The sequence below is a fragment of the Schistocerca serialis genome, chromosome 1, assembly GCF_023864345.2.
Source record: "Schistocerca serialis cubense isolate TAMUIC-IGC-003099 chromosome 1, iqSchSeri2.2, whole genome shotgun sequence".
Lineage (NCBI taxonomy): Eukaryota > Metazoa > Arthropoda > Insecta > Orthoptera > Acrididae > Schistocerca > Schistocerca serialis.
Window position 1 is genome coordinate 661,916,406 of NC_064638.1, and position 27,946 is coordinate 661,944,351.

The following is a 27,946-nucleotide window of genomic DNA, read 5'->3' on the forward strand; positions in this document are numbered from 1 at the left end:
TGGATCTCCACCTGATCGGAACGAAAACAACACACAACAAAGTTAAGGCTGCGATGGCACTTGGCACAGAGGTGCTCAAAATGATCATTAGTTGTCGTTGCCTTTCCCTATATTGAGCAACATACTGCACGAGCTATTCGGATGATGTATGCCCCTCTTGCTCTGAAATGAACTGGTTTACGTATCTCAACAGACCTGACTCCAGAGTTTGAATTAACAAGGTCGGATTCTGCCTTGGCAAAAACTCTAAAGTTGCTTCTGGCCAGTAGAGGTGAGGTTGTGTAACATTCAATTGCATGACTCCTGAAATTGACGTTGGCAGATGGAAGGCTGGTTCTATTATGTTACACGCGGTTCCATTGATTAAAATTCTGCTCCCAGCTCAAAACAACTTGCTGTTGTTGTTGTTGTTGTGGTCTTCAGTCCTGAGACTGGTTTGATGCAGCTCTCCATGCTACTCTATCCTGTGCAAGCTTCTTCATCTCCCAGTACCTTCTGCAACCTACATTCTTCTGAATCTGCTTAGTGTATTCATCTCTTGGTCTCCCTCTACAATTTTTATCCTCCACGCTGCCCTCCAATACTAAATTGGTGACCCCTCGATGTCTCAGAACATGTCCTACCAACCGATCCCTTCTTCTAGTCAAATTTCTCTTCTCCCCAATTCTATTCAATACCTCCTCATTAGTTATGTGACCTACCCATCTAATCTTCAGCATTCTTTGGTAGCACCATATTTCGAAAGCTTCTATTCTCTTCTTGTCGAAACTATTTATCGTCCACCTTTCACTTCCATACATGGCTACACTCCATAAAAATACTTTCAGAAACGACTTTCTGCCATTTAAATCTGCACACGATGTTAACAAATTTTTCTTCTTCAGAAACGCTTTCCTTGCCATTGCCAGTCTACATTTTATATCTTCTCTACTTCGACCATCATCAGTTATTTTGCTCCTTTACTACTTTAAGTGTCTCATTTCCTAATCTAATTCCCTCAGCATCACCCGACTTAATTTGACTACATTCCATTACCTCGTTTTGCTTTTGTTGATGTTCATCTTATATCCTCCTTTCAAGACACTGTCCATTCCGTTCAACTGCTCTTTCAAGTCCTTTGCTGTCTCTGACAGAATTACAATGTCGTCGGCGAACCTCAAACTTGTTTATTCTTCTCCATGGATTTTAATACCTACTCCTAACTTTTCTTTTGTTTTCTTTAGTGCTTGCTCAATATACAGATTGAATAACATCGGAGATAGGCTGCAACCCTGTCTCACTTCCTTCCCAACCACTGCTTCCCTTTTGTGTCCCTCGACTCTTATAACTGCCATCTGGTTTCTGTACAAATTGTAAATAGCCTTTCACTCCCTGTACTTTACCCCTGACGCCTTCAGAATTTGAAAGAGAGTATTCCAATCGACATTGTCAAAAGCTTTCTCTAAGTCTACAAATGCTAGAAACGTAGGTTTGCCTTTCTTTAATCTTTCTTCTAAGATAAGTCATGGGGTCAGTATTGCCTCACGAGTTCCAACATTTCTACGGAATCCAAACTGATCTTCCCCGGGGTCGACTTCTATCAGTTTTTCCATTCGTCTGTAAAGAATTCGCGTTAGTATTTTGCAGCTGTGACTTAGTAAACTGATAGTTCTGTAATTTTCACATCTGTCAACACCTGCTTTCTTTGGGATTGGAATTATTATATTTATCTTGAAGTCTGAGGGTATTTCGCCTGTCTCATACATCTTGCTCACCAGATGGTAGAGTTTTGTCAGGACTGGCTCTCCCAAGGCTGTCAGTAGTTCTAATGTTATCTACTCCAGGGGCCTTGTTTCGACTCAGGTCTTTCAGTGCTCTGTCAAACTCTTCACGCAGTATCATATCTCCCATTTCATCTTCGTCTACATCCTCTTCCATTTCGATAACATTGTCTTCAAGAACATCACCCTTGTATAGACCCTCTATATACTCCTTCCACCTTTCTGCTTTCCCTTCTTTGCTTAGAACTGGGTTTCCATCTGAGCTCTTGATATTCATTCAAGTGGTTCTCCTTTCTCCAAAGGTCTCTTTAATTTTCCTGTAGGCAGTATCTATCTTACCCCTAGTGAGATATGCCTCTACATCTGTACATTTGTCCTCTAGCCATCCCTGCTTTGCCATTTTGCACTTCCTGTCAACTTGCTACTACTATCAAATTTTCGTAGGTGGAGAAGATCCAATGCGTCCCGACCCACTGCAAGCTCAATTTGTGCTCCACAATGTCCCTTGGACAGTCTATTTCTTTCCTCCTGCCTACAAATAACTGCATCGTGCACATCTCCAGATTGGTGCTTATCACCCTGGCTGGACATACCATTACCTTCCTTCTATGGCAGCTCCGTAATTCCTCCCTTGTGATCTCAGCGTACCAGCTGTTAACTGCTGAGATCAGCAATACCTCCTCAGTTTTTACTTCTACAAACTTGCTCAACGCTCCCCACTTCATTGGATACGGGTGGACCGTGTAACATTGAAACCTCTCATTTTTCCCTGTAACTGGCAATTGGACCACTCGTGCACGGTCGGTTGTTACCTTTACTGTTGCAACATGGTAGAAAAACGATAAGTTTTGCCATTATTAAATATAACCCTGACTGTAGTTCCTCCTGCGCCTTGCACAACCCACGTGAATATTGGTCTGGCGGTAACAAATCGGTACTTATCTGGCCTCGCAATGCGTGATGCAGTGCTTCTCGCAGATTCGTTATCACTCCCTGTACATCCCACACTCTGTCAGCTACCCCATGCAGAAGTCTAATTAACACCACCCGGCTACCTAGGACTTCCAGACGCCCCTGTAAGGTTCCCAGGTTACGATTTATTACGTCTTCGGACGCCTTAGAGTATTCCACTACCTGCCCTGCTAATGAGTGGAGTAACTATGTGTTATTCAGGACTTGCCATCCAAATGTCCCTATGTGGGTTGCGTGCCAAGCTTCTGCCGCTCTACTCTCCTCTGGAAGTTGCCACACCGCTTCCACCGTGTTGTTCAGCTCTTTTATATCGCTTTCGTCCGCAGTTCCAAAGACTGTTTTCAAAATCCCCCCCCCCCCGCCCCCCTGCGTTCATCCACCCTCGTTTCCGTCTTCCCCCTAGCACTGCTTCCTCCATCTGTCCTACCTGCTTCTGTAGCAGCTCATAAGCCTCATGCAATTTCTTATACTCCCCAGCTACTTCCTTCAGCATTCCCTTTCCCTTTGCACATTGTCTAAGCTCTTAAAACACTTCCTCAAGCCTCCTTACTTCATTACCCACACGTACCATACCACCCTTAATGCCCACTGGTGACTTGACACCACCACATCTTCCTACCTCCATCCAGGTGCTGCACGGCATCCACCCCGATGATCAAGGGATGAATTACCGCCAACACTCTCTTTTTCAGTGACCTGAGGACAGGAATCACAGTAACCCTTCAAAAAGACTACTGTCCCCAGCAGGCTCATAATACTCGAAAACACACACAACATATGAAAATGCAATGCCTTATTAATCTACCTAAACCCAATGACACATAACAAGAAACAAAAAACTACAAATACTGTACTACTTTCTGGATCACAAAGCATACGGTACATCATGCTGTGCACTATCTTCCTGGTTCTCCCTGCACTTAACGCCTCTCTCCACTCTCTCTTTCTTCCTCTTCCCTTCCTGTGACATGCCTGGAACCACTTCCGGACAACCCTTAAATGGCCACATCCGCCAAATGTGTACTATCGTTGTTCTAGTTGGCAGCTGAAGCTTAACATTAACAGGGGATGTGGGTTCATCTACTTGATATGGGCCTTGAAACCTCCTGACAAACTTCTTCGTTTTCCCTTTTGGCGTATAGGGGCAGGATCGCATTACCCATTGCCCTACCCTATACCGTGGTAAACATCCTTTTCGCTTCACTGCGTTTTCATGCCTTTCCAAAGCCTACGTATTCACCTTTTGCACCCGTTTCCAAACATCCCAAATTGTTCTCGCGAACTGTCATAGAGATTCACCGGTCCTTCCTTTCTGTAGCTTCACTAACTCAAACGGTGATGGCATTTTTCGCCTGTACACTGCCTCATATGGAGACAAACAGGTATTGGTATGGACTTTTGCATTGTATGCGCATAAGATATGCTTCAAATACTCGTCTCACTAACAGTGATGAGAATCCACATAAAAACTCAGCATCTTCCCGATTGTTCTGTGTACCTGTTCCGTCCTTCCGTTCGCCTGTGGATGCAATGCGCTCATCCTCAACTTCTTTACGTTCAATAACTTACACAGTTCCTTCATTAAATTCGCCTGAAGTTGGTCCCTTGGTCAGTAATTATTGTCTCCTACATACCAAACTTCAAAATCCAGTTATTTAGAAACGCTTGCGCGAACATTGCTGCCTGTTGATTTGGCATAGCCACCACCTCCACCTCGAAAAATGGGCTATTATTGTCAGAGCGAATCTGTTCCCCAATGGTGTTCAACTGAAAGGTCCTAAGACATCAGTTCCCAACAAAGAAAATGGACATGTCACTTCCAGCAATCGTTGTAGCTGTACCTGTTTCTGACTCAGATCTGTTCTCTCTGCACATGGTATACAATTCTTGATATACTGATCCACATCCACTTTCGTATCTCTCCGCAAATACCCCTCCGCCACCCTCCTATTCGTCACTCTACACCCACCATGACCAGATAACACGTGCTTATGTGCTTCCTTTAAAACCTCATCTCTCAGTTTCGCTTGCACTACTCCCCTTGGCCCTAACTTCGTTTCCCTGCACAGAAGACCGTCGTACATATTAAATTGGGGCTGTGTCCAATACAATTTACAATCATTGTCAACGTCCTGTAATTCTTGTCATACTTCTAGGTCACAACCTATGACTTCTACTTTTGCCACCTTTCTACTCAGTGCATCTGCATTGTCGTGCTTATTACCACCTCGTAGTCGAATTCACTAAACCTCGCAGCCCACATAGCTAGTCTAGTGGACGGATCCTTCAAACCCAACAATTACTTCAACACAGCATGATCTGTCACTACCCGAAATCTTCTCCCGTATAAATAACATTAAAACTATGTGATTCCATAGATTATGTTAGCTTCTCTCTGTTGTTGAGTAATTCCTCTCTGCTGCATTCAACTGCATAGGCTACAGGATGTTCTTTCCCATCAATTTCCTGACTAAAAACACACCCTAATGCTTGATTCGATGCATCGCATATTGGAATAAATTCCTTTTCAAAATCTGGAAACACAAGAACCAGACTTGATGTTAACACATCTTTCAGTTTGTCAAACGCTTTCTGACACTCTTCTATCCACTCAAATTTCACACCCTTCTGTAACGATCGCGTCAATGTCTGTTCTAAATTTGTAAAACCCTTCACGAATTTTCGATAGAAATTGCAAATTCCGACGAATGATTGCGCTTCTTTAACTGTTTTCAGCTCCAGAAAATCCCTTACAGCCTGTACCATCCTCGGATCTGTTCGCACTCTGTCCTTACTCATGATATTAACTAAATATTTCACTTCTTCCAATGCAAAATGACACTTCTCCAGGCTCAGCGTCAACCGAGCTGCTCTTAACCTAATAAAGACTTCCCTTAATCGCTGTCTATGCTGCTCCATACTACTTGAAAACACTATAATGTCATTCAAATAGACAAGACACTGCCGTGTTTTCAAACCCCCCAGCACACTGTCCAGCAACTTCTGAAACGTTGCCGGAGCGTTTTTCAAACCGAATGACATTCTGTTGTACTGATAATGGCCTCCAGGAGTAAAGAAAGCAGTATTTGGACAATGCTCTGGAGCCACCTCTAACTGATGATAACAACGTGTCAAATCCATCGTAGAAAAGTACTGGCACTGTCCTAAGTGATCCATAGTCTCCGATATGTTTGGAATGGGTATGCGTCCGTTACTGTCTTATTGTTGGGTTATCGGTAGTCACAACATAACCTCCATAGATTTTTTAGGCACAACGACAGTGACCGATCCCCAGCAACTATTATTATGCTCTATAATAACGTCCGCAAGCTGCTGATCAATAAAATCCTCCACAATAGGCTGCAAATACCTCATTATTCTGTATGGTTTACTGCAAACAGGTGCTTCGTTCCCTGTCAGTATCCTATGTTGAACTAATGGAGTTGCTGGTAACGACCCTTGCAGAAAAAACAAATCCTTAAATTCCCGCAACAATTCTTCCATGTGCTCTTTCTCTTCTCCTTTCAAATGCTTAACTTTGTTACGCAAATGCCTCTGAGCACTATGGGACTCAACTTCTGAGGTCATTAGTCCCCTAGAACTTAGAACTAGTTAAACCTAACTAACCTAAGGACATCACACACATCCATGCCCAATGCAGGATTCGAACCTGCGACCGTAGCGGTCCCGCGGTTCCAGACTGCAGTGCCTAGAACCGCACGGCCACTTCGGCCGGCTTTGTTACGCAGTTCTGTCGGCAGTTAGTGGTTGATCGCTACGCCCACCTCTCGAACACCAATCTTCGTCATCTGGTATATCCGAATTCGCTGTTAAAACTCTTTTTCCCAAATTCGTGTCTACAGCGCTAAAATTATCCACGTTCATGAGGACTAGTCGCCCGTCGTTTCGCTCTGGTAAGCGTATAATACTATGCTTCACAAAACAACCTAATGGATCCGAAACTTCATTACCCTCCAATAGTTCAATAACACATACTGTACCCACAGGTAGACTTGACTAGACACTTACCCAAAGCGACTTCCCAGTGCCACTAGACACACACTAACATGAATTAAGCCTTAATGCTAATGTACGTGGCTCAATTGGTTTGTTCATTACGTTGAACGCCCCTCTCGATATCTCTGCATCGACAACAGTTTCCCATAGTTGAAAAAACATTCCACCAAGTTCCATAGTTCGTTGTCCAAGATCAATTTTGGCATGATGTTGATGCAAGAAATCTATTCCTAGGATCATGTCGTAGCCATCACTTACCCATGGTACTACCTCCATGCATACAGCAAATCAGACTTCCCTATGCGAAAGTCAACTGTCACTGACCCCAAAGGTGTGACCTCCTTATCTCCCACTCCACTCAACCTATAACGTGGTGGGTCTAATTTCCTTCGTCCCATTAAACTCTTATTAGCCACTGACACTTTTAAGTTCCTATGGATCCTACCACTGAACATTCCAGTTCTGCACACGTATTTGTAGCACTGAAATTAAATGGGAGGTCACTTAGGTGGGTCTTGGGCCCCCTCTGCCGTTTAACGATTGTCCACCTCTACTAACTCCACTTCTCCATCCTCCACGCTGCTGATTTCCACCTTTTCCTGTATTCCTTGATGACTGGTTACATTGCCTCTGCACATGTCCCGTACGACCACACTCATGACATGTTATACCTGCTGCAAACACTGTTTGTCTATCACGTACCGCCTTCGCCACGTCTATTTCCTCACATTGGATTGCCAGCTGAATGGCCGAATACAAATCTTTTGGAGTCCCTTCACGCACTTTCCGCGCCATATGCGCCGGTAACCCCCTCAAATATACATCAAGTGCCCTTTGCTCGGCCTCCTGCAGCAGTACACCATTCACTTCATCGCTCTGACCCAACTCGTAAGTATACTCGTTAATTTTTCTTATCCTGTTCGCAAATTTCTCTACCGTCTCCCCCTGTCTCTTCGTCATTCTACTCAACCTCTCCCTGAAACACCGAGTGCCATTCTGTTTCTTGTACCTCTGTTAAAGCCCCACCCTCAACTGCTTAAACTGTCCTGCCTTCCTTAAGGCCTGAGAACACCTTGCATATATCTTCACTTCACCCGTTAATCTAATCTTGGCTACATGTAACAAGTGTTCATCAGACCAACCATTCATCACAGCTGAAGTTTCCAAGTCTTCCATAAACGGACACACATCCTCAGAAGCTTTGCCAGAAAACGGAATAATCAAACTTGTAGCAGCTGGATCAGTCTCCTGCGGCAGCACCCTAGGCAACAACGACTGATCAGATGCGGATTCCCGCTCACTCCTAGATGTTAATTCACTTCTCAACTGCATATTGTCCGCTGTCAACAGTGCTACCTTTTCGTTCGAGCCCACTGCCTGCATTACAGTCACAAGATCCAAAACGCCTTCAGAAAAGCTGGAATTTACCCATTCAACAGAAATGCTATTTCTGGAGAAGCTGCTGCTCCTTCACAGTTAACAAATAAGCCTGTTCAACCGACACAAAATAGGCCTGTGGCACAAGACAAGGAAAAAGATCTGTTGACTCTGCTAACAGCAGCGATAAAATCCAATACGCCTACTGTGAATCAGAAAAGAGTAAAAAACGATTAGGGAGCGAAGTGTCTCAATAAAAAACTGCAACTAAAAGTATCTACATCGAAATCAGAGATCACAAAAACATCTCGCAAAAAAGACAATCCAGAAGATGATTGGGTTTGTGGTACATGCCATAAATCTTGCTCAAGTCATGAAAGCAAAAAAATTGAGCTAAATGGATCCATTGCTCGTTTTGCTTTAACACCATACCATGTGCTTGGCTAGCATTCCGGCGCAGAGGGGGACGTTTATATGTGCGTCATGCGACAACTGTTCGAGGATTCAGACATCGTAAGCAACAATGCCTAGCAGTGTGTTATAACAATAATGAAGACGATTTTCACTTTCATGATCATTTGTATTGTTAGTGTGTAAAAAAAGAAGTCATGCGATAAATTTGTTGTGAAATTATCGTAATTACAATTTATCACGAAATTAGATTACTACTATCGCAAAATTACCTATGCCACGAAATTGCATACTTCTTATCGTTTGGAAGATGCGGCAGTATTTATTCAGTAGCACTATTTAAATAAGAAATACAGTCTAAAACCGTTGTATTACGTCCGATTCCTGACAGGCAAGTATTCATAAAATATTAATTTCATAAACATCAGAAGTAATTAACAAAACAAATTTATCTCGAATATATCTCCCTTTACCTTATCGTTATTTTCGTTGTTTATTGACTGTCAGTTGTTGTTTATTTAAATGAGAAGTAGTATCACTGATCTGTTCTTATGCATACGTGCTAATCACAGTGTTGCATTTATGTATGGCCATACGACAAGTTCTGTCATATATGGTACGGTACTTGATATCTGCATTTTCAGAATGATCCGTTTTCGTGATTCATAATATTGGACACCTGCCAAAATTACATTTATAGATATTTAAATAGGAAGATATCATTGATTCGTTCTTGTGTGCATGTGTTAAAAGAACAATTACTTCTTTCAGAGAGTAAAACAGCTTTGTTCTTCATGTGCACTGAGACGTCAATTCTGCGAGGCCGGGTGTCTGTTTAACAGCTGTGGCTCTGCTGTGTTTTCATACTGGAAGCTCCGGATTGTGCATAATAGGTTATGAAACTACACACGGGGGCGGACAGTCTCACAGAATACCAAAGTAGGCACACTCAGAACGCATACCGCCGTTTTGTAAACACAAACGACTACCAATGAGAAGCCAGTCGGAGAAAATAATAAGGTGCTAGCTGCGCTTCAATAGATGCACAAGCTACGAATACTCGACTGAGACAAGTAAGCCGCTCGTGCAAAGTAGCTTTCACAACTGTCATGCCAGAAAGGCACGCGAGTATAGTATCTTCTAAATTATCAGGCTCCATATTTGCTCCTTTTCATCTTTGGTTTGTAAATGATGTTTGGGTCAAGGGCGTGGCTTAAGGAGATTGTCTGTTTATGTTTACAAAAGTTGAAATCCCTGCTTTACTGTAGGTGACACGAGAACCACAAACAATCAGAAAAATAATAATAAATAAAATGGAGTTGTAAAAGAGAAAGTATGATGTTCTGAAATTAAAATGGCAGTTCTAGAGAACTATGTTCGTCTTTTAGAGAAAGATTCAAAGCTTGTTTTGAGCGCTTGGAAAGCTTTCCAGATTTTATTTTATACAGTTATATTCTTCTCTGGAATTGCAACAAGTTATTGTGTCAGTGGTATAACAGAAAGTTTTGCAGGCAACTGTTTCCTATTTAGCAACGTTACTTTTCTGCATAATGGAAACACACAAAATGAGTCTAGAAAGTTGCATTTACCAATTGATGCTGAAAAGACTTTATGGGGTAAAGATTCTACTTGCGAATTCTGTCAGTATGTACCTGTTGCAGCAGTTATATTTTCACTGGTGTGGGCCACTTTGTTTATGATGTGTGGTAAAGGCGGGAAAGCAGTATCAGGGTAAGCAGTAACACTTGGAGGATGAAAATTATTTTTTATCTAAGTTTGTATTTAATCAAGTTTTAAAATTTTTAGGCTCCCACAGCCTTGGCGGATAGTATTCCCTGCATTTGTCTTCAACGTGATATACTTCGTTATTTCTCTTGTCGCCACAATACATCTCGTTAATGGAATTGATACGTTCTGCCTCAATTTTATAGAGAATAACGGCGTGGCACAGTACGTATTTTTGCAATAATGACAATAAGATGGAATAAGTTATTAGAACCTATTGTAATGGTACTTTAAACCGCCTTTCCAATGAGAATGAACGAAAAGTGCTTTGAACTGTATTGCATTTACTCAAATAACTCAGCAATTGTGAAATACATTTTGCTCACAAACAGTAGATTTTTTTTGTGTGTTACTGAGTTAGGTGTTCTGCAGCAGATAACAATATGCAGTGTTGACTGCTTTCATTGCTGTCTGTTTTCTGTAATTTCAGTTGCAGTGCTCTGACAAAAATAGACTTGGCTGGTAGATCAGGACAGCTGACATATGACTTGATGGTGTTCTCAAAGGTAAAATTAAATAAAATTACTGTCGAAATCTAGGTGCATCTTATTAAATATTGAGAACTGTGTTTTATTTGAAAGAAACTGTAGGCTAACAGTTTTTTACCTGCACCATTTTGGTGATAAATTCTTATAATGGCTATAAAGAACGCTTTAATTGTTACCATTTAATAATGTCTATCCATATCTGTGATTAAGTGACCATCAAAATCACATATTGGGAACAGGAGACACTCCATAGGAATTTTTAGGATATACTACCAACACTTTTCCAAATAAACTAAATTTTTAAAGCTTCGTCAGCAAGATCAGAAAGGATTCACAATTTAGTGTCATAGTAGTGTAAACTGCAAACACTGATTTCCCCCCCCCCCCCCCCCCCTCCCTGGAATCCTGTATTCATATTGTTCAACTAACTTAGCATGCTTGGATTGAAATCTACATATTTTCCTTTGAAACATCTTTTCTGTAGAATTTATCCAATGTAACTGATGAAAAAACTGAATGAGCAGTTAATTTCAAACATTGCGTTTAGACAAAAAAGATTGTTGTTGTGTATCTCAATTTCTATCACCTTTTTGGAAGTGGTTTACAAATTCTAGAATTTTGCATTTGTGTTATAAGTTTATCAGGTTTGAAAGGAAAATTACTCATAATTTGGGCATTATATGTATCAAGATGCTCAAAGATGTAATTTTTTTAAAGTCATCTCCAGTGCCAACCTCATCATCTCAGAGTAGCACTTGCAAACCTATGTCTTCAATTATTTGCTGGATGTGTTCCAATCTCTGTGTTCCTCTACAGTTTTTGCCCTCTACAGCTCCCTCTAGTATCATGGAAGTCATTCCCTGATGTCTCAATAAATGTTCTATCACCTTGTCCCTTCTGCTCGTCAGTATTTTCCACATATTCCTTTCCTCTCTGATTCTGCACAGAACCTCCTCATTCCTTACTTAGCAGTCCACGTAATTTTCAACATTCATCTGCAGCACCACATCTCAAGTGCTTCGATTCTGTTCCGGTTTTCCCACAGTTCATGTTTCACTACCTTACAATGCTGTACGCCAGATATACATTCTCAGAAATTTCTTCTGCAAATTAAGGCCTATGTTTGATGCTAGTTGACTTCTGTTGGCCAGGAATGCCCTTTTTGCCAGTGCTAGTCTGCTTTTGATGCCGTCCTTGCTCCGTCCATCATCGGTTATTTTGCTGCCTTCATCTACTTCGTGACCATCACTCCTGATGCTAAGTTTCTCTCCGTTCTCATTTCTGCAACTTCTCATTACTTTCATTTTTCTTTGATTTACTCCCAGTCCGTATTCTGTACTCATTAGGTTGTTCATTCCATTCAGCAGATCATGTAGTTCGTCTTAACTTTCGCACAGGATAGCAATGTCATCAGCAAATCATATCATTAATATCCTTTCTCCCTGAATTTTAATTCCACTCGTGAACCTTTTTTTGTATTTCCAGCATTGCTTCTTCGATGCACGGATTGAACAGAAGGGGTGAAAGACTACATACCTGCCTTACACCATTTTTAATCTGAGCACTTCGTTCTTGGTCTTCCACACTTATTAATCCCTCTTTGCTGTTGTACTCTATATTACACTTCTGTAGCGCCACTGCCATTTAAGATAGGGAAAGGTTAGCTTCGGCGCAGTATTTCAGAGCGTACAAGTTACAGCCAGATGCGGGCCTGTTGGCAGGAAGTTACGCTTCCAGTAGCTGCAAAGTAGAATGGAGGCCACAGGGCTGTAGACCCACTGAAAAGAGTAAACGCAGTGATTTGCATGGTGCAAGTTATGGTCAGAAGGGGCCCACTGGCCCATCCCAGATGTTATGAGTACACAACTCGGAGTGGCGCGTTAGCAAAACAGAGGTGTGCAGCTACATATAAATAGGTGCCGGTTCACTGTCAAGGTATTCAAGTGTGATAGCTCTCCTGGATGGGGGGGCGTTTGACACCACCAGCTATGCACAGCAGCAGATGGGGCACCAGTGTTCCAGTCCACAGCAGGTTGCAGGTTCGACCCTCTGAGGCCAACACGGGGTCCGCAGACAGCCAGTGGTGGGCCACGGCTTGTTACTGCGGGCAGTCTTGTTGGCTCCCAACACATGCCGGAGCATCCCGAGGCGAGGGCCGCAGATTCGGATGTCGGATTGCGGGTGTTTGTTGTCACCGCTTTCTTAGCCACACTGGCGAGGAAGCGTGCTGCGGGTCGCCTTGCAGTTTCCTGTGAGCGGCACTGAGACAACGAGGACGGAGGCCGCTGAGTCAGCTGTTGGCGCAACCTGACGTTGTCACAACTCTGTGGCTGTACAAGGCCAACACACAGCAGTGCACTTCTTGGGTCTCTAAAACAGCCATTCCAGGCCAAGCCATTTCACAGACAGCGAAGTGAGGTCCTCAGCATTGCGTGACCCGGTGACGCAGACCGAGAGGAACAGGGCCACTGTAACTGGAAAGAATAAATCACTTGGGGAAACTGGGACAAGTTTTCATATGGCTCATCCTGACAGCCCATCCTCGACCAACATACGCTCTACATTTGGTGTCAGAATAGCGAGTGTTGGCCATACAGTACAACATTCAGCCCACCCCCTGCATTACAGTCGCAAAATGTCGTGAGTGTTGACCAATTTCTCTCTCTCTCTCTCTCTCTCTCTCTCTCTCTCTCTCTCTCTCTCTCTCTCTCTTGGTCAGAATAAGTGTTAGCGTGTTTGGGGCATTAAGATGATGTTTTTCATGGCATTTGATTACTTTTGTATTCGGTTGAGTATGATGTTTTGTATATCTCCTCCTTTTACATCATCGCCTAAAACATAAGATGAGATACTGAGCTGTAGGAAGTCAGTTTATTTTTGTAGTTAAATGTTTGGTTTCTGTGGGATTATATAGGTTGAAATGGGACTAACTGGGAACAAAAGTAATACAATGGTAGAGTCAGGGACGCGAGGTTTGTCGGAACCAGAAGCGATACGGATTTTGTTGGAAAAAGTGGCACAATTGACAGCGGACAATATGCAGTTGAGAAGTGAATTAACATCTAGGAGTGAGCGGGAAACCACATCTGATCAGGCGTTTTTGCTTTGCCTCAGCAGGGGATTGGTCCAATCGCCGCAAGTTTGATTATTCCGTTTTCCAGCAAGGCATCTGAGGATGTGCGTTCGTTTGTGGAAAACTTGGAAACTTCAGCTGTGATGAATGGTTACTCTGAGGAACACTTGTTACATGTTGCCAAGATTAGATTAACGGGTGAAGCGAAGACATATATAAGAACGGGTGAAGCGAAGACATATATAAGGTGTTCTGAGGCTTTAAGGAAGGCGGGACAGCTTAAGCAGTTGAAGGAGGGGCTTTTACAGAGGTACAAGAAACAGAATAGCGCTTGGTATTTCGGGACAGAATAGCGCTTGGTATTTCAGGGAGAGGTTAAGTACAATGACGAAGCGGCAGGGAGAGACAGTACAGAAATTTGTGGACAGGATAAGAGATTTTAATGGGTATACTTAATAGTTGGGTTGGAACATTGAAGCAAATTGTGTTCTGCTGCAGGAGGCCGAGCAAAGGGCACTTGATGTATTTTTGAGGGGGTTACCGCTGAAAGTGTGTGAAGGGACACCGAAAGATTTGTATTCGGCTGGCAATCCAGTGTTAGGAAACAGACGTGGCAAAGGGGGTATGTGATAGACAAGAATTGTTTACAGCAGGAATAAAATGTTATAAGTGTGGTTGTATGGGACACATGCAGAGGCAGTGTACCCAGTCACCGAAGAATAGAGGAAGGGGTGGAAATCAGCAGTGTGGCCAGATTTCTTGCATCAACATCACGTCAAAATTGACTTTTGACAACAAACTGTGGAACTTGGTGGAATGTTATTTCAGCTTGGGGAAATTGTTGTTGATGCAGAGCTATCGCGAGGGGCATTCAACATAATGAACAAACCAGTGGAATCGGTACATTAGCATTAAGGCTTAATTCACACGAGAGTGTGTCTAGTGGCACCTGGAAGTCGCTTTGGGTAAGTGTAGAGTCAAATCTACCTGTGGGTACGGTATGTGTTATTGAACCATTGGAGGATAATGAATTTTTGGATCCATTAGGTTGTTTTGTGAAACATAGTATTGTACGCATACAAGAGGGAAACGGTGGGTGAGTAGTGGATAATTTTAGCGCTGTAGATGCGAATTTGAGAACAGGAGTTTCAGTAGCGAATTTGGATGTACCAGATGATGAAGACTGATGTTCAAGAGGTAGGTGTAGCGATCAAGCACTAACTGCTGATAGAACTGTATTGCATAACAAAGTTAAGCATTTGAAAGGAGAAGAAAAAGAGCACATGGAAGAATTGTTGTGGGAATTTAAGGATTTGTTTTTTCCGTGAGGGCCGTTACCAGCAACTCCATTGGTTCTACATAGGATACCAACAGGCAACAAAGCACCTGTTTACCATAAACCATACAGAATACCGAGGTAATTGCAGCAGATTGTGGAGAATTTCATTGATCAACGGCTTGTGGACGGTATTATAGAGCATAGTAATAGTTGCTGGGGAACAGACGTTGTTGTGCCTGTGGATGGAACTAAGAAATACGGGTTCTGTTGTGACTACCGATACCTCCTTAATAAGACAGTAACAGACGCATACCCCATTCCTAACGTATCGGAGACAGTGTCACTAATTTTCTACGATGGATTTGACAAGTGGTTATGATCAGTTTTAGGTGGCTCCAGAGAATCCTCCTAAAACGACTTCCTCTACTTCAGTACATCAGAATGCCATTCGGTTTGAAAAACCCTCCAGCAACGTTTCAGAGGTTGCTAGACAGTGTATTAAGGAATTTGAAACCACGGCAGTGTTTGTCTATTTGGCTGACATTACCGTGTTTTCAAGTAATATGGAGCAACATAGACAGCAGTTAAGGGAAGTCTTTATGAGGTTAAGAGCAGCTCAGTTGACATTGATCCTGGAGAAGTGTTAATTTGCATTAGAAGAAGTGAAATATTTAGGTCGTATCATCAGTAAGGACAGAGTGCTAACAGATGCAAGGTTGGTGCAGGCAGTAAGGGATTTTCGGGAGCCAAAAACAGTTAAGGAAGTGCAATCATTAGTCGGAATTTGCAATTTCTATCGAAAGATCGTGAAGGGTTTTGACGCAATTGTTACAGAAGGGTGTGAAATCTGAATGGAGAGAAGAGTGTCAGGAAGTGTTTGACAAACTGAAAGAAGTGTTAACATCAAGTCCGGTTCTTGTGTTTTCAGATTCTGAAAAGGAATTTATTCCAGCATGCGATGCATCGAATCAAACATTAGGGTGTGTTCTTAGTCAGGAAATTGATGGGAAAGAACGTCCTGTAGCGTATGTGTCTAAATGTGTCTAGGCAGTTGAATGCAGCAGAGAGGAATTACTAAACAACAGAGCAGAAGATGCTTAGCGTAATCTGTGGAATCACATATTTTAAATGATATTTATATGGGAGAAGATTTCGGGTAGTGACAGATCATGCTGCTTTGAAGTGGTTGTTGGGGTTGAAGGTTCCGTCCGCTATACTCGCTATGTGGGCTGTGAGGCTTAGTAAATTCGACTACGAGGTGGTGCAAAAGCCTGGGAAGAAGCACAGTAATGCGGATGCACAGAGTAGAAAGGTGGCAAAAGTAGAAGTCATAGGTTGTGACCTAGCAGTCTGGCAAGAATTACAGGACGCTGACAATGATTGTAAATTGTATTGGACACAGCCACAATTTAATATGTATGACGGTCTTCTGTGCAGGGAAGCAAAGTTAGGGCCAAGGGTAGTAGTGCCAGCGAAACTGAGAGATGAGGTTTTAAAGGAAGATATGAGCGCATGTTATCTGGTCATGGTTGTTGTAGACAACACCGACTCAAAGGAAGGCCTCGGCGCTTGTTGGTGACATCACGTCAGCTAGGCACGGCGAACGCCAGGTCTGTTGCAGGCAGAAACGCCTGGGGGTGCGTCTCACTATAAATCTCTTATTTTTGCACAAAATGTTTGGTATTGTTTTGGATTCTGCAGTTTTATTTAGACGAAAGATTTTCTTACTATCCTAAAGCTACAAATGATGATCATAATTCTGTATTACTGAATCCTGTCGAAACAAACGTAGATCAATATGAGAAGACGCTTTGCCCCATTGCAAGCTTCAGAAATTTTACATTCAAGTAACTATATTTACTTGATACATTTTGTTATCAAAACTTACCCCAACCCCCTTACAATGAAATCGTTTCTTTTATTTATTTATTTTCGTTTGACATCGTCGCTGGAAATATGAACTAATTTACATGTGTAAATGTCCAACTGTTGCCAGTCATTAGATTACAGTCATTTTCAACGAAAGGAATTCTAAACAGGAAACAAAATAGTTTCATACATCGAAAATACTGCTGAGCTTAAACTTTTTAAACATGCACATTAGAAAAGATAAATATTTCCCTCTTGCAACTGAAAGGAGAAACTTTATAAGATAAAAAAATTTTATTTGATAAAACAGGTATCTCTCTTTTGCCTCTTCTTCTGTCCCCAACCCCCTCCCCCTATATGTACAATCGCAAGATATTTCATTAACATTCAGTGCTCCTCACCCCATAGTCAACCAAGATACCTAAAGAAGAGCACCAATATGTTCACAGTTTCTTGTAAAAGCAACCCAGTACAAACGTAACTTCCTCAGATTTACAAGTAAGGTAAAGAAGCACGAATTCTGTTGCTGCTGGACCATGAAGTTGTTTTTGTATGTCAATCCTTAAAACGGGTGGAAATTTAAGTTCAGGAGTACACTATTTGTTAAGAGGTGTAATGAATTGCACAATTACTTGATTGCAGAAATCTCTCAGAACAATGTGTGTTGGTGAACTACCGTAGTTTCACATTTTCCTGTGTCAGGGAGGGAGACACCACCATTATGAGTATGCCTGCAACAGACCTGGCGTTCACCGTGCCTAGCTGACGTGATGTAACGAACAAGCGCCGAGGCCTTCCTTTTGAGTCGGTGTTGATGTAGAGTGACGAATAGGAGGGTGGCGGAGGGGTATTGGTGGAGAGGTAGGAAAGTGGATGTGGATCAGTATATCAAAAATTGTATACCATGTGCACAGAGAGCAGATTTGAGTCAGAAACAGGTACAGCTACAACGATTGCTGAAAGCGACATGTCCATTTTCTTTCTTGGGAATTGATGTCTTAGGACCTTTCAGTTGAACACCATTGGGGAACAGATTCATTCTGACAATAATAGACCATTTTTCAAGGTGGAGGTGGTGGTTATGCCAAATCAACAAGCAGCAATGTCGCGCAAGCGTTTGTAAATAATTGGATTTTGAAGTTTGGTATACCGGAGACAATTATTACTGACCAAGAGACCAACTTCATGTCGGATTTAATGAAGGAACTGTGTAAGTTGTTGAACGTAAAGAAGTTGAGGATGAGCGCATTGCATCCACAGGCAAACGGAAGGACGGAACGGGTACATAGAACAATCGGAAAAATGCTGAGTTTTTATGTGGATTCTCATCACTGTCAGTGGGACGAGTATTTGAAGCATATTTTATGCGCATACAATGCAAAAGTCCATACCAATACCTGTTTGTCTCCATATGAGGTAGTGTAAAGGCGAAAAATGCCATCTCCGTTTGAGTTAGTGAAGCTACAGAAAGGAAGGACCGGTGAACCTCTACGTCAATTCGCGAGAACAATTTGGGATGTTTGGAAACGGGTACAAAATGTGAATACGAGGGCTTTGGAAAGGCATGAAGATGCAGTGAAGCGGAAAGGATGTTTACCTTGGTATAGAGTAGGGCAATGGGCAATGCTATCCAGACCGTATACGCCAAAAGGGAAAACAAAAAAGTTCGTCACGAAGTATCAAGGCCCATACCAAGTAGTTGAAACCACATCCCCTGTTAATGTTGAGCTTCAGCTGCCAACTAGAACAACGATAGTACACATTTGGTGGTTGCAGCCATTTAAGGGTTCTCCCCGATGTGATTCCAGGCATGTCACAGGAAGGGAAGAGGAGGAAAGAGAGAGTGGGGAGAGGTGTTAAGTGCAGGGAACACCAGGAAGATATAGTACAGCATGACGTACCGTATGCTTTGCGATCCAGGAAGTAGTAGAGTATTTTTAGTTTTTTTGTTTTCTTGTCATGTGTCATTGGGTTTAGGTAGATTAATTAGGCATTGTATTTTCCTATGTTGTATGTGTTTTTGAGTATTGTAAGCCAGCTAGGGACAGCAGTCTTTTTGAAGAGGGAGGAAGGCTGATGGTGATCCCTGTCCTCATGCCAGTGAAGTGGGGGAGCATTGAGCAAGTTTGTAGAAGTAAAAACTGAGGAGGTATTGCTGATCTCGCCAGTTAACAGCCGGTACGCCGAGGTGACAAGGGAGGAATTACAGAGCTGCCATAGAGGGAAGGTAATGGTATGTCCAGCCAGGGTGATAAGCACCAATCTGGACATGTGCACGGTGCAGTTAATTTTAGCCAGGAGGGAATAAATAGACTGTCCAAGGGACATCATGGAGCCAAAATCGAGCTTGCAACGGGTCCGGATGCATTGGATCTTCTCCACCTACGAAAAATTAATAGTAGTAGCAAGTTGTTTTGAGCAGGGAGTATTTGCTGAAGCGAAACATATAGAGCTCAAGGGGAGCAGAATTTTAATCAATGCAACTGCGTGTAACATAATAGGACCAACCTTCCATCTGCCAGCATCAATTTCAGGAGTCACATAATTGAATGTTACACAGCCACAGCTGTACTGACCAGAAGCAACTTTAGAGTTTTTGCCAAGATAGAATCTGACCTTGTTAAATCAAACTTTGGAGTCAGGTCTGTTGAGATATGTAAACCAGTTCATTTCAGAGCAAGAGGGGCATACATCATCCGAACAGCTCGTGCAGCATGTCGCTCAATATAGGGAAAGGCAACGACAAGTAATGATCATTTTGAGCACCTCTGTGCCAAGTGCCATCGCAGCCTTATTTTTGTTGTGTGTTGTTTTCATTCCGATCAGGTGGAGATCCAATTCCAAGAGGGAACTGATGGTAGTCCAAATCTCAGTGGATTGGATACCGAGGGCGTAATATGGGTGGGTAAGGGGTTGATCTAGTATTACATGGAATGGTCATCCAGTAAGGAATTTTTACGTTTTGCCTCATGTCATGTGTTTAAGAGGACTAGACCACATCTAAGTTTTCTAATAGTAGCAGTAAATATGTTCAAAGTATGTGCCGACCCAAACAAGTTTAAGAGTGGTTAGAGGTTGAACCAGGGACTGCGTCTTTTTGAAGGGGGAATAATGTAGTGGCACCACCATTTAATATAGCACCACTGTATAAAATAGGGAAAGGTTAGCTTTGGTGGACACAAATTACAGCAAGGCTGTTGACAGTAAGTTACACTACCGGCAGTTGCGAAGTAGAATGGAGGTCACAGGACTATACAAGCACTGAAAGGAGTAAACACAGCGGTTTGCATGACGCAAGTTACAGGCAGAAGGGGCCTACTGGCCCAACCCGGATGTTATGAGTACATGACTCAGAGCAGCGTGTTAGCAAAAAAGAGGTGCACAGCCGTGTATAAATAGGCGCTGGTTCACTAACAAGGCATTCAAGTGTGACAGCTCTCCTGGACGGCGGGGTGTGTCAGCCCACTGGCTACATGCAGCAGCAGATGGGGCGCCAGCATTCCAGTCCACGGCAGGTTGCTGGTTCGACCCTCTGAGGCCAACACGGGGTCTATAGCCTGCCAGTGGTGGGCCAAGCCATGGCTCACTACTGGGGGCAGTCTTGTTGGCTCCCAACAGACTGGGAGGAATGTGGGCACTGTAGCTGGAAAAAATAAACCACTTGTGAAACTCGGACGAGTTTTAATATGGCACATCCTGACAGCCCATCCTCGTCCAAAATCAATTTACACTTCTCTCTCTCTATAGCTTACCCCTACTTCCCATGGTTTCTTCGCAGTTATTTTCTTTGTACCTATGTTTTTCTTTCCAACTTCTGTGATTGCCCTTGTTAGAGATGTCCATTCCTGTTCAACTGTACTGCCTACTGAGCTATTCTTTATTGCTGTATCTTCAAGTGTATCTCGTCATTTCTTAGTACTTTCGTATCCCTCACCGTTGCTTATTGATTCTTCCTGACTAGTCTCTTAAACTTCAGCCTACTCTTCATCACTTCTACATTGTGATCCGAGACTGTATCTGCTCGTGGGTATGCCGTGCAATCCAGTATCTGATTTCAGAATCTCTGTCTGACCATGACGTAATCTAACTGAAATCTTCCTGCATCATCCAGCCTTTTCCAAGTATATCTTCTCCTGTTGTGATTCTTGATCAGAGTATTCGCTATTACTTGCTGAAATTTAGTACAGAATTCAGTTAGTCTTTCTCCTCTCTCTTTCCTTGTCCCAAGCCCATATTCTCCTGTAATCTTTTCTTCTTCTCCTTTCCCTACAACTGCATTGCAGTCCTCCATGATTATTAGAGTTTCATATGCCTGGCTGGTATTTTGCATTATTTTAAAATTGTCAATCCCATAAGCAGTTTCATTTTTTACTTTATACACTAGTTTTCATTTTTTCCACACTTTTTTGGTGCCCTCTTCTTGATTTTGCCACCTCCAATAATTTAACTCTTTCACAACAAGCTCCCTTTCTATTCAGTACACAGCTTTTATGTAGTTCACAGTAGACTGAATTGCTATTTCCTCTAAAATGTTTACCGAGCGAGGTGGCGCAGTGGTTAGCACACTGGACTCGCATTCGGGAGGACGACGGTTCAATCCCGTCTCCGGCCATCCTGATTTAGGTTTTCCGTGATTTCCCTAACTCGTTTCAGGCAAATGTCGGGATGGTTCCTTTGAAAGGGCACGGCCGATTTCCTTCCCAATCCTTCCCTAACCCGAGCTTGCGCTCCGTCTCTAATGACCTCGTTGTCGACGGGACGTTAAACACTAACCACCACCACCACCATCTAAAATGTTTTTTTTTGCTTTGGATGCCATCACTGAAAAATGAAACGGTAGCATAAACACTATTAGCAAATACATTTCTTTTACCAAGATGGTTGTCAGCAACCTTTCCCCTACACAATTTTTAAAACTCACAATGAGTTCCAACATGAAGACGTTTTTCTACGTCTATACTCTGCAAGCCACCATGAGGTGCATGGCAGAGGGCGTGTCCCATTGTACCAGTTATCAGGGTTTCTTCCTGTTTCATGTATGGAGCCCGGGAAGAATAATTGTTTGAAAGCATATGTGCGTTAAATAGTTATTCTAATCTTATCCTCATGGTCCCTGTGTGAGTAATACATAGGGGATTGTAGTGTATTCCTAGAGCCATCATGTAAAGCCAATTCTTGAAACTGTGTTAACAAACTTTTTAGGGATAGTTTACATCTATCTTCAAGACTCTTCCAGTTCTGTTACTTCATTATCTCTGTAACATTCTTCCATGGGTTAAACTAACCTGTGGCTATCCATGCTGTCCTTCTGTGTATACTTTCAATATCCCCGCTTAGTCCTGATTGGTACGGGTCCCACACATTTGAGCAATATTCTAGAAGGGGTGACACAAGTAATTTGTAAGCCTTCTCCTTTGCAGACTGATTGTACTTCCCCAGTATTTGACCAATAAACCAAAGTCTACCACCTGCTTTACCCCCAACTGAGCCTATATGATCGTTACTCTCAGGTATTTGTATGAGTTTGCTGATTCCAACAGTGGCGCACTGATGCTTGGTCATAGGGTACTACTTTTTTTCATTTTGTGAAGTGCACAGTTTTAGACATCTCTGAACATTTAAAGCAAGTTGCCAATCTTTGCACCACTTCAAAATACTATCGATGTCAAGATTAATCCAGCTTCTTTCATATAGTCATATAGTATTTCATTTAGATAACTGCACCATCTACAGAAAGCCTGTTGTTATTATTAATATTGCCAGCAAGATCACTAATATACAACATGAATGGCAATGGGCCCAGCACACTTCCCTGGGACACACCCGAAGTTACTTCTACATCTGACGATGACTCTCCATCGAAGATAACATGCTGTGTCCCCCCTACCAAAATGTCCTGAACCTAGTCATAGATTTCACTCGATACCCCATATGATCATACTTTTGACAGTAAGCACAGGTGTGGTACTGAGTCAAATGCTTCTCGGAAATAAAGAAATGCAGCATCTCTTTGAAAGCCATGATCCAAAGCTTTCAATATGTTATGTGAGAAAAGTGTGAGCTGGGTTTCACATGACTGATGTTTTCTGATTCCATTCTGGTTGGCACTGAGGAGGTCATTATGTTCAAGATACCTCATTATGCTATAGCTCAGAATATGTTTTAATATTCTACAACAAATCGATGCCAAAGATATTGGACGTTCGTTTTGTTGATCACTTATACGACCCTTCTGGTAGACAGGCGTGACCTGTGCCTTTTTCCAAGAACTGGGCATGGTATTTTGTTTGAGGCATCTATGATATAGTTAGAAGAGGGACTAAGACAGCTGGAAACTCAGTATAGACTCTGATAGGGATTCCATCGGGTCCTGGAGCTTTCTTCAGTTTTAACAATTTCAGCTTTTTCTCTTTCAAGTGGTATGATGATCGAATTGGGGCGATTCTCCTGGGTTTTCCTTTGTAAAGGAACATTTGAAAATGGAGTTAAGCATTTCAGCTTTTGCTTTGCTAACCTCAATTTCAGTTCCTATCTCATCCGCTAGGGACTGGACACTAACTTCAGTGCCACTAACAGCCTTTACATATATATGACGGTAGTATCTGTTCCTGAAAGAACAGTTACCGTGGATGACCATGCAGCTTTGCTAGAAATGAAATGATAATTAAATGGACACCCTAGCTGCAAACAGGCGTTGATGTACTTCATTGGGGACATGTTGAAAATGTGTGCCCCGACCGGGACTCGAACCCGGGATCTCCTGCTTACATGGCAGACGCTCTATCCATCTGAGCCACCGCGGGCACAGAGGATAGTGCGTCTGCAGGGACTTATCCCTTGCACGCTCCCCATGAGATCCACATTCCCCACATGTCCACATCACTACATTCGTAGTGCGCCTAATAGATGTTTGCCCACCATACTCATTACTCGTGGCAGATTAATCTACCAAGTCCCGTACGAGTTCGGGCATAGCGTGTGCGTTCGCACAAGAAGGTCAATGGCCGGGAAGCCATATTTTAACTATATATACTACCGTTTCACGGGGAGCGTGCAAGAGATACCGGTAAGTCCCTGCAGATGCACTATCCTCTGTGCCTGCGGTGGCTCAGTTGGATAGAGCATCTGCCATGTAAGCAGGAGATCCCGGGTTCGAGTCCCGGTCGGGGCACACATTTTCAACATGTCCCCAATGAAGTACATCAACGCCTGTTTGCAGCTAGGGTGTCCATTTAATTATCATTTCATTTCTAGCAAAGCTGCATGGTCATCCTCGGTAACTGTTCTTTCGGGAACAGATACTACCGTCATATATAGTTAAAATATTGCTTCCCAGCCATTGACCTTCTTGTGCGAACGCACACGCTATGCCCGAACTCGTACGGGGCTTGGTAGATTAATCTGCCACCAGTAATTAGTATGGTGGGCAAACGTCTATTAGGCGCACTACGAATGTAGTGATGTGGACATGTTGGGAATGTGGATCTCACGGGGAGCGTGCAAGGGATAAGTCCCTGCAGACGCACTATCCTCTGTGCCCGCGGTGGCTCAGATGGATAGAGCATCTGCCATGCAAGCAGGAGATCCCGGGTTCGAGTCCCGGTCGGGGCACACATTTTCAACATGTACCCAATGAAGTACATCAACGCCTGTTTGCAGCTAGGGTGTCCATTTAATTATCATTTCGCCTTTACATATGATCAGAATTTCTTCTGGTTCTGTGAAAAATCATTTGACAATATTCAGCTATGGTAGCCATTGACCCACATTGCTCTTGTGACAGCCCAATTTGTTTCATTCAGCATCTCTCTATCTATGGGGCTACACTTTGTGTTACATTTGTTATGCAGGAGTCTCTGTTTCTGTAGAAGTTTATTTACAGTTACTGTATACCATGGAGGTTCTCTCCCATTAGGGACTGTTCTATTGGGTACATACCTATCCAGTGTTTGTTCAACTATTCTTTTAAACTTGAGCCATAGTTCCTCTACATGCACCTGCCCTATGCTAAAAGTTTCAAGTTCCTCATTGAGATATGACACCACTGATTTTTTATCTTGTTTACTGAACATGTCTATCTTTCTGCTTATTTTTGTTGTCCTTTGCACTTTGGTAGTCATTGCTGCCACAACCAAGTTATGGTCACTGATACCAGTTTCGATGTGGAGGTCCTCAAAGAGGTCAGGTCTGTTCATCAATATGTTTTCATTTGAAAGGTTGCTGGATATAGGCACAATGGCTTTGATTACTGCTATTGATAAAGGATGCCTGTATTGATTTTATTGGTAAAAACAAATTCCCTTCTCAGAGCATTTCGTAGTAATTTCATTCTTGAAAGGTTGCAGACTTTTACCTCTGGTGTGACAGTTGTTGAAGCATACTTCGCCATGCATTTGCTGCCCTGATAACATTGTTTATGGCTGAAGCAGTGCATTCTTGGCTTCTTGTGTGGTAATATATCACAGATGTGCATAAAACAATGCAGTGAAGTTAAAAACAGAAAACCACATTACCAAGCTTTAAAAACAGTGAATGAATGCAACATAATTTATCGCCATAACAGTGGAAAACAGTAGTGATATTGAAAGTCCTTTATTCCATGCAGGCCACCTTCTGAGGAAAATATCCTTTATCTCCAAATTTCAGGGGGAGAAATATTGTGATATTTGATGGGAGAGCACTGAATGAAGAAACATGGCGCTGCATCTTGGTACACGTAAGACAAAATAACATATCCTAAATTACATCATGTGTGTGTTATTTGTCTACATCTGTTCTATGTAAACCATTGTGAAGTGTATTGCAGAGGGTTTCTTCCTATCCCATTCTCATATATGGCACAGCAAAAATGACTGTTTAAATGCTTCTGTGCATGCTGTAATTTATCTGATCTTGTCTTCGAGGTCTCTGTGGGAGTGCAATGCCTAGGGGTTTATTTATCCCTAGATTCATCCCTTAATACTTGTTCCTGAAACTGTGTAAATAGGATTTCACAGGATAGGTGGCACCAGTTTTCAAGCATTTTTCATGAAACGTTTTGCAGCATCTCCATATCACTCCCAGGTATCAAACAAACCTGTGACCAAATGTATAGTGCTTCAATGCATACAGTCAGTATCACTTGCAAGTCCTGTTTTGTGCAATATATTCGAGTGGGTTGCAAGAGTGTTTTGTAAGCTATCTCCTTTCTACACCGAGGGCATTTACCCCAGCAGCTTAACAATGCTCTAAGGTCTACCACTTCCCTGGGTTATGTGATCATTCTAGTTTTGGCTGAATGACTTGATTTAATCAGAGTCACAAAATAACAATGGTCTTAGTCCCCCCCCCCCAAATTGCTTACATCGAAGCTAAGTATATTGTGCAGTTTCTCTCCCTCTCATTCTAATAAAAAAGCTCCAGAAGTGTGGTAGGAGACACTTTTCTTGGTCTTTAGGAATGAATGCACTAATATTCTGTGTCTTTGGCTCCCAGTGGTTTGCACAGGGAATTTAAATGTGGTTCTGTTTCATCCTCCACACCACATAGTTTGCACATAGGGGCTTTTCTCTCTAAGTATATATCATGTGTAGGTATTTCCAAAAGTTTCCATCTCCAATGGTTAGACCTACCACGATTAGGTAGGAAGCTCCCATGCTGGAAGCTATTGTATAGTCAGCTGGTACGTACTTGACAATTCTTATGTTTACCACATTCATGATATTAGCCTGTGGTTCAGAATATTCTAAATGTTTCCAGTTTTTTTAACCTTTATACTCCTGTCGCTGCCTCCAGTGTAACCTAAAGACGTAACGTAGGCATGACCAACGTGGTCTCCATACCAGCAGTGGATATGCTGCCTTCCCAAGCTCCTTAGAATCCACCTTTTGTTCTGCTTTATTTCACCACTGTGCAGCCCTATATTACCATCATAGGTCATATTATAGAGGTGTACACTGATCAGCCAGAACATTATGACCACCTACCTAATTGCCAATATGTCCACCTCTGGCATGGATAACAGTGACGACGCATCATTGCATGGAAGCAATTAGGCCATGTTAGGTCGCTGGAGGAGTTGGCACCACATCTGCACACACAAGTCACCTAATTCCCGTGAATTCAGGGAAGGGAGGTGATGAGCTCTGGCACCACATTGTCACATCCCAGATGTGTATGAGTGGGTTCAGATCTGGTGAGTTGGGGGGCCAGCATATCAATTGGAATTTGCCCCTGTGTTCCTCGAACCATTACATCACACTCATGGCCTTGTGACATGATGCATTATCTTGTTGAAAAATGCCACTGCTGTAGAGAAACATGATCATCATAAAGGGATGTACATGGTCTGCAGCCAGTGTACAATACTTCTTGGCTGTCATGGTGCCTTGCATGAGCTCCACTGGAGCCATGGATGCCCACATGAATGTTCCCAAGAGTGTAATGAAGCCACCACCAGCTTGTCTCCAAACTGCAGTACAGGTGTTAAGGAGCTGTTCTCCTGGACAGTTCTCGCTCTCCCATCGGCATGATGAAGAAGGTATCGGGATTCATCAGGCCATGCAACACTCTGCCACTGTGCCAATGTCCAGTGCCAATGGTCACGTGCCCATTTCATTTGTAGTTGCTGATGTCGTGATGTTAACATTGTTACAAGCATGGATCATCGGCTGTGGAGGCCCATTGTTAGGAGTGTTTGGAGCACTGTGTCAGGGTGTCTACGATCCGGGAAAAACCCGGGAATTTTTTTGAATTCTGGGAACTTTTCATTGTTTTTGTTCTCAGTTAAATTTTTGTAATTTTGACTGGTAAGAACCAATACTCTAACAAAGGATATTACTGTACTCTGCTACTGCAGAATAATGCTGCAGCAATAAAGCATGAATGAGAGAAAAAACTGAAATAAAACTTAAATTGCAAAGGAAATGCGCCATAT

At 42.6% G+C, this 27,946-nt stretch overlaps 1 protein-coding gene and 3 non-coding genes across 4 annotated transcripts in view; 3 read left to right on the plus strand and 1 right to left on the minus strand.

Annotated features, from left to right (window-relative positions):
* Window positions 1-9,364: 9,364 nt before the first annotated feature.
* LOC126479756 (uncharacterized) overlaps window positions 9,365-27,946 on the plus strand; it is a 65,249-nt gene continuing 46,667 nt past the window's right edge. The window contains exons 1-3 of the mRNA XM_050103812.1: window positions 9,365-10,268; window positions 10,344-10,487; window positions 10,753-10,828. Coding sequence (XP_049959769.1) covers window positions 9,892-10,268; window positions 10,344-10,487; window positions 10,753-10,828 — 597 coding nt within the window. The 5' untranslated portion in view covers window positions 9,365-9,891. The remainder of the gene's footprint in view (window positions 10,269-10,343; window positions 10,488-10,752; window positions 10,829-27,946) is intronic.
* Trnat-ugu (transfer RNA threonine (anticodon UGU)) lies at window positions 23,761-23,835 on the minus strand. The gene has a single exon. It is a non-coding gene; the product is annotated as a tRNA-Thr (tRNA).
* Window positions 24,128-24,202, plus strand: Trnat-ugu (transfer RNA threonine (anticodon UGU)). Its single transcript has one exon. It is a non-coding gene; the product is annotated as a tRNA-Thr (tRNA).
* Window positions 24,568-24,642, plus strand: Trnaa-ugc (transfer RNA alanine (anticodon UGC)). Its single transcript has one exon. It is a non-coding gene; the product is annotated as a tRNA-Ala (tRNA).